This window comes from Nomascus leucogenys, unplaced genomic scaffold (assembly GCF_006542625.1).
Source record: "Nomascus leucogenys isolate Asia unplaced genomic scaffold, Asia_NLE_v1 Super-Scaffold_3019, whole genome shotgun sequence".
In the NCBI taxonomy this organism is placed as follows: Eukaryota; Metazoa; Chordata; class Mammalia; order Primates; family Hylobatidae; genus Nomascus; species Nomascus leucogenys.
This window is the reverse complement of record NW_022095789.1, coordinates 645,877-653,177: the sequence shown is the minus strand read 5'-3', so window position 1 is coordinate 653,177 and position 7,301 is coordinate 645,877. Positions and strand designations below refer to the sequence as shown.

Genomic DNA, 7,301 nt, shown 5'->3' with positions numbered 1-7,301 from the left:
CTCCGTCTATAAAACAAAAAAGAAAATTGTAAAGCACTGGCCAAACATCAGTCACCTACTGTATTGGAAGCTTGGAAGCTCTAGGGCCTGAGGCCTGACATAGAGCTGGTGCTCAATATTTGTAGTATAAATAAGGAAATACTTGTAGTGTAAATGACTAAATTACACCAATGAGCTATATGATCTCAAGCAAGAATAATTCATATCTGTCTCTCTTTGGCCTCCTCTGATACTACTTTCCTCCTTGTTCACTGGGCTCCAGCCATGCTGTCGTTTTTCCTGTTCCTCCAACACATCAAGCTCTCTCCTGCCTCAGGGCCTTTGTACCTGCTGTTCTCTCTGCTAGAACACTCGTGCCCAGCTCTTTGCATGGCTACCCCTTCTCATTAATCAGGTCTTAGCTCAAATGTCATTTTCCCAGAGGCTTCCCCTGACACCACCCTGATTAATGTTCCTAACACATCATTCACCTGAGATGCAATCCTGTTTTATCTTCTCCTTAGCACTTATTACTGTTAACTTTTTTTTTTTTTTTTTTTGAGACAGAGTCTCGCTCTGTCGCCCAGGATGGAGTGCAGTGGCACGATCTCGGCTCACTGCAAGCTCCACCTCCCGGGTTCACACCATTCTCCTGCCTCAGCCTCCTGAGTAGCTGGGACTACAGGCGCCTGCCACCACGCCCAGCTAATTTTTTTGTATTTTTAGTAGAGACAGGGTTTCACTGTGTTAGCCAGGATGGTCTTGATCTTCTGACCTCGTGCTCCACCTGCCTCAGCCTCCCAAAGTGCTAGATTACAGGCATGAGCCACCGCGCCAGGCCTACTGTTAACTTTTTTATTGTACTCTCCTCCACTACAATAAAAAATACTTTACTAGAGCTTCCCTGTCTTGTTCACCACTATATTTCCATGCTCAAAATATCATCTAGCTCATAGTAAATTCTCCATAAGTATTTGAACAAATGAGGTTGAAATAAGCTAGTAATATTAAAAGCTTCATTCATTAAACAAATATTTTGTACATACCTAGGAGGGTCCAGGTTCTATTTCAAAGTGCTGGAGATTCAGGTACAATGACAAGACACAAAAGGCTAGGCGCAGTACTGTGTGCCTGTAATCTCAGCATTTTGGGAGCCCAAGGCGGGCGGATTATGAGGTCAGGAGTTCGAGATCAGCCTAGCTAACATAGTGAAACCCCATCTCTACCAAAAATATAAAAATTAGCTGGGCGCCGTGGCATGTGCCTGTAATCCTAGCTACTCGGGAGGCTGAGGTAGAAGAATTGCTTGAACCCGGGAGGCAGAAGTTGCAGTGAGCCGAGATTGCATCACTGCACTCCAACCTGGCGACAGAGGAAAACTCTGCCTCAAAAAAATTTAAAAAAAAAAAAGAAAGAAAAGAAAAGAGACAAAAATCTCTGCCTTCCTGGGGCTTGCCTTCTAGTAGGGAGACAGACAATAAACAAGATAAAAGGTAAAATATATAATAAATAAAGCAGGAAAGAAGGACATGAAGTGTGTGTGGAAAAGTAACATTTTAGATGGGATAGGCAGACAAGGTATTTTAGATAGAGTAGCCAGAGAAGGAAGTGGGAGACTGAACCATGAAGATATATGGGAGAAATGCACCCCAGGAGACCTGGGTAACTGGGACAGGAATTAAGGAGTTGGGGACTGCGTAACACATCAGGATCAGGGAGGTTAAGGGAAGTCAGATTGTACAGGGCCTTGTTGGTCGAAATAAGGACTTTGGCTTTTTTTTTTTTAGTCGGAGTTTCGCTGTTGTTGCCCAGGCTGGGGTGCAATGGCGCGATCTCAGCTCACAGCAACCTCTGCCTCCCAGGTTCAAGCCATTCTCCTGGCTCAGCCTCCGAGTAGATGCGATTACAGGCATGTGCCACCACACCCGGCCAATTTTGTATTTTTAGTAGAGACGGGGTTTCTCCATGTTGGTCAGGCTAGTCTCAAACTCCGGACCTCAGGTGATCCGCCTGCCTCAGCCTCCCAAAGTGCTGGGATTACAGGCGTGAGCCACCGCGCCTGGCCGGACTTCGGCTTTTACTAAGAGTGAGATGGGAAGCTGTTGGAGGATTTGAAAACCTAAGTGTCATGATCTGACTTGTCATAAGAGGATCCCTGGAACTGCTGTGCTGGAATACCAGTGAGGTTGCTACTGCAATAACCTAGACAAGAGATGGTGGCTCCCAAAGACACGGGAAGGAGCAGCTCTGGGGTTGGAAGATAAAATTTGGGGTCTGACAGCTACATTGGAGAAGCCTATTAGCCATTCGAGTGAACTGTGGAAGAGGCAGCAACTGGATGTATACAGGTCCGGAGTCTCGGGGAAGATCAGAGCTGGGAGCTGGCACTTGGAACTCAATAAATAGTATCTACTATTAGCAGTAATACGGAACCTCAGCTGTACTACTACTTACTAGTAGCGAACTCTTGAGTTAACCATTTCTAGGTTCTGGGCCTCAGTTTCCCTGTAAATGAAATGGCGAAGACACTCCCACATAACGGGACCTTGAGAACGAAATGGAAAGTATCCAGGGCTAACCGTGAGCAAGGTGAGAGCCATGAGCCAAAACCGCACGAGCCTCTCCGGGAGGCGGGGTCACTGCTGCGGAATCAGCGACAGGTTTCCGAATCCACGGCACACGCTCTGAGGTACCAGAGGTAGCAAAGCAAAACAAGCGCCTGGTCCCGCACGGCAGCGCGAGTGCAGCGCCCAAACCTCGCGAGATTTGTTGGCCGGACCAAGTACCACCCCCACCCCCCCCCCCAAATCTCGCGATACCTAGGTGCCTGAGTGGCTCTCCACCGGTGAGGGTTTGCTGCGAAGATGGAGTATTCCGCGCCAGCCACGGTGCAGGCCGCGGACGGCGGAGGGGCCGGGCCTTACAACAGCTCGGAGTTGCTGGAGGGCCAGGAGCCGGACGGGGTGCGCTTTGACCGCGAGAGGGCGCGCCGCCTGTGGGAAGCCGTGTCCGGTGCCCAGCCGGTGGGTAGGGAGGAAGGTGAGTCGGGGGCTTTGGAGGCAGGAAGCCCCTCGCCCGCTGCGCTGCTGGCAGGGAACTGCGGAAGCGCCGACGGTCACACCACCTGGCCCGCCTCCTTGCGTGCTGCGCCCCCGGACCCCAAGACTTGTGCTCCCCATCCGGGCGCGGGCACCCCAAGAATCGGGCCCTCAGCACGCTGAGGGTGAAGGGCCGCTCACTCTCAGGCCCTGGGTTTTCCCCCTCCTCCTTCATCATTCACTACAGCGCAGTTTTCCCCAAATTCGAGGACTGTCATCCCTGTACTCGTCCTGTCGGAGACCTACAGTCTTTGCCATCCCCTTAAGCCAAGCCGAGTGCCCCTCACCACTCCCCATCGTCCCAATCTCCCCATCGTCCCAATCTCCAGATTGGGACTCCCCATCGTCCCAATCTCCAGATTTCCTCCTAGGGCCTCTTGCCTCCCTTCTCTCAAGCCCCACACTTCCGAGGGCTCTGGAAGTCCTTCTCCTTACCCCCTGGGTTCCTTCTGGTCTTGATGACTGAGTCCTGGCTTACCCCTGTTTTTAGCTCTCTGGCCTCTACTTGCTGGGTCCCTTATTCTAAGGTGGGGACAAGGAGCCTGAGAAACTGGTCTGGGTTTGCTTTGGCTCCAGCTTCTTTGTGTCCTACTCTTGACCCAAAGTTGCTGAGAACAGTGTAAGCAAAGCCACGTTAGGGGTCACTCCTGGGCCGAAGCGCCCCAGCTTGCTCTGCACTTGGACCTGAGACTGTGTAAGATGGGATGAAAGCAAGAGAAGGATGGAAAAGAGCTGTCCTGACCTGCTTGTGTGACTCCCTTCATTGTCCTTTACAGAGCCAGCTGCTTAATGCTAACCCAAATGTACAAGAACTCTGTCAGGGCTTCTCTGCTAACCCTGTCAGGTATCTGAAGGGAAATCAGATTTCTCCAGTGATTTGTTTGCTTGCTGAGCAGACTTGTCTTGGAAAGTTTAATATGCTATTTGTGAACTGACTGCCCTGGATAAAATTGAAATTTTGACCATATCTAAGGAAGGTACACAGACCTATACCCTGCCATATATTTCTCCAATTTAAAAACAAGTCTAGCCTGTCTCCTAAGTTTTTATATATATAATATATATTTTATATATATATATTAAAAAGAAAGGAGACAGGGCCCCAGAAATGGTGTGTGTGTATGTGTATATATTATATATACACATATATGTATATATAAAAACATATATACATATATGTGTGTATATATAATATATATAAAAACATATATACATATGTGTGTGTATATATAATATACACACATATGTAAATATATTTATATATATACACATATATGTAAGTTTTTTTTGTTTGTTTGTTTTGTTTTTTTTTGAGACGGAGTCTCGCTCTGTCGCCCACGCTGGAGTGCAGTGGCGCAATCTCGGCTCACTGCAAGCTCCGCCTCCCAGGTTCACGCCATTCTCCTGCCTCAGCCTCTCCGAGTAGCTGGGACTACAGGCGCCCGCCACCACGCCCGGCTAATTTTTTGTATTTTTAGTAGAGACGGGGTTTCACTGTGGTCTCGATCTCCTGACCTGGTGATCCGCCCGCCTCGGATATGTAAGTATTTTATATACACACACACACACACACACACACACACACACACTATTTCTGGGGCCTTCTCTCCTTTTTTTTTCTTTTTTTGAGAGAGTCTCACTCTGTCACCCAGGTTGGAGTGCAGTGGCACAATCCCACTGCAACCTCCGCCTCCTGGGTTCAAGCAATTCTATACTGCCTCAGTCTCCGGAGTAGCTGGGATTAAAGGCGGCTGCCATGACGCTCAGTTGATTTTTGTATTTTTAGTAGAGATGGTGTTTCACCATGTTGGCCAGGCTGTTCTCGAACTCCTGACCTCAAGTGATCTGCCCGCCTTGACCTCCCAAAGTGCTGGGATTACAGGCATGAGCCACTGCACCCGGCTGTCCTACTTTCAAACTTGTTTGGTAGTTTCCTCCCCTACCCCAATTTTCCTTTCATTAATTTGACAAACATTCACTGATGCCTGCTCTGGACCCAGAACTGGTTGGGCTTCAGAGCTGGAGTATCAGAGGAAGATACTGCCCTTGCCCTGGAAAGGCTTGCAGTCTAGTCCAGGAAGCAGACACCAAAACAGTTCCAGTGTAATGTAAAGGATGCAGTGCTGAGGAATGTTTTAAGAGTTGGAGATGCACAAAAAGAAAGTGACCTTTGCCCTGGATCTTGAAGCAGAAAACCACTGTGCTCTGAAAAGTGAACTGTCTGCTATGTGTATATGAGTGTATAGTGGCACTGTTATGACCCATTTCATTTCCCTGTCTCCTCACTTCTCCCACATTTATATGAAATCTAGCTAGACACCTGCAACATTAAGTTGTACTCATCCTTTTGCTACTCTTAGCACCTTCATTGAGTTACAATTTATATACCATACAAGTCACCCATTGTAAGCATATTGCCAGTGATTGTTAGCCAATGTACAGAGTTGTATAGCCATTACCACAGTCCAGTTTTAGAACATTTCCATCACCCCAATTAGTTCTTTTGAGCTCATTTATATTAAATCCCCACTCCCACCTCCTGCCCTAGGCAACCAGTGATCTGTTTTCTGTCTTGGGTAGTCTTTTGAGTTTGACTTCTCTCAGCATGTTTTTGAAGTTCAGCCAAGTCATGGTGTGTATTAGTACTTCATTCCTTTTTATTGCTAAATAGAATTCCATTGAATGAATATAACACATTCTATTAATTCATTCATTAGTTCTAGACATTTGGATTGTTTCCAATTTGGAGTTTTTGTGAATAATGCTGCTGCGAACATTCATGCCCAAGTTTTTGTGTGAACACACATTTCGTTTCTTGAGTATATCCCTAAGAATGGAATTGCTGGGTCATATCGTAACTCTTAACATTTTGAAGAACTGACAAACTGTTTTCCAAAATGGCTTCACCTTTTCTATTTCTGCCATCAATGTATGAGGGTTTCACTTTTTCTATAACCTTGACAACACTTGTGTTTTTTGATTATAAGCATTCTAGTGGACATGTAGTGATATCTCATTGTGGTTTCCTAAAGACTGATAATACTGAGCACCTTTTCATGGGCTAACTACCCATTTGTAGATCTTTGGTGAAATATCTATTCACATCGTTTGCCTATTTTGTAATTGGGCTGTTCGTCTTCTACTGAGTTTTAAGAGTTGTCTTTGTATTCTGGGTACAAGTCTTTTATTATAGATATGATTTCCAGATATTTCCCCCCTGACTGTGACTTGTTTTTTCATTTTCTAAACAGTGCCTTTTGAAGCACAGAAGTTTTAAGTTTTGATGAAATTAAATTTATCAGTTTTTTTATCCTACGTATTGTGCTTTTAGTGTCGTATCTAAGAACTCTTTATCTTAACCCAAGATTTGAGAAATTTTCTCTTGTAGATCTTCCTTATTATTTTTTTATTTTTTTTTGAGACGCAGTCTCACCCTGTCACCCAGGCTGGAGTCACCCAGGCAGTGGCATGATCTCAGCTCACTGCAACCTTCGCCTCCCTCGTTCAAGCGATTCTCCTGCCTCAGCGTCCCGAGTAGCTGGGATTACAGGTGTTCACCACCACATCTGGCTAATTTTTGTATTTTTAATAGAGACAGGGTTTCACCACATTGGCCAGACTGGTCTTGAACTCCTGACCTCAAGTGATCTGCCCACTTCAGCCTCCCAAAGTGCAGGCATTACAGGTGTGAGCTACCATGCCCAGCCCCCTCCTCATCTTGTTTCTGAAGGAGTTTGTGAAGGATGGATTGGTAATTTTTTTTTTTTTTGAGACGGAATCCCACTCTGTCGCCCAGGCTAGAGTGTGGTGGCATGATCTCAGCTCACTGCAGCCTCCCTGTCCCAGGTTCAAGTGATTCTCCTGCCTCAGCCTCCTAAGTAGCTGGGATTACAGGAGGGCGCTACCACACCCAGCTAATTTTTTTGTATTTTTAGTAGAGACAGAGTTTCACCATGTTGGCCAGGCTGGTCTTGAACTCCTAACCTCAGGTGATCCACCAGCCTCGGCCTCCCAAAGTGTTGGGATTCACAGGTGTGAGCCACCACACTCGGTAATATTTCTTTTTACAGTATTTTATAGAAGTGTTGACCTGCAAGGAAGAGGCTAACACACAAAATATGATTTAAAGAGTTTACTTGATTTTTAAAGGCAAAAAAATGTGGACAGGGAGTGGGACTCATACAAAGTTGTTTATCAAGAATTCTCATTGATTTACAGAAATAA

At 46.2% G+C, this 7,301-nt stretch overlaps 1 protein-coding gene across 6 annotated transcripts in view; it reads left to right on the top strand.

The window, feature by feature from the left end:
• Positions 1 to 2,784: 2,784 nt before the first annotated feature.
• ZNF346 (zinc finger protein 346) overlaps positions 2,785 to 7,301 on the top strand; it is a 65,811-nt gene continuing 61,294 nt past the window's right edge. For 4 of the 6 annotated variants that reach the window (XM_030808474.1, XM_012505048.2, XM_003280499.4 and 1 more), the window contains exon 1: positions 2,785 to 3,018. In XM_030808474.1, coding sequence (XP_030664334.1) covers positions 2,844 to 3,018 — 175 coding nt within the window. In that variant the 5' untranslated portion in view covers positions 2,785 to 2,843. The remainder of the gene's footprint in view (positions 3,019 to 7,301) is intronic. The other 2 variants (XM_012505050.2, XM_012505051.2) reach the window with 2 other exon arrangements.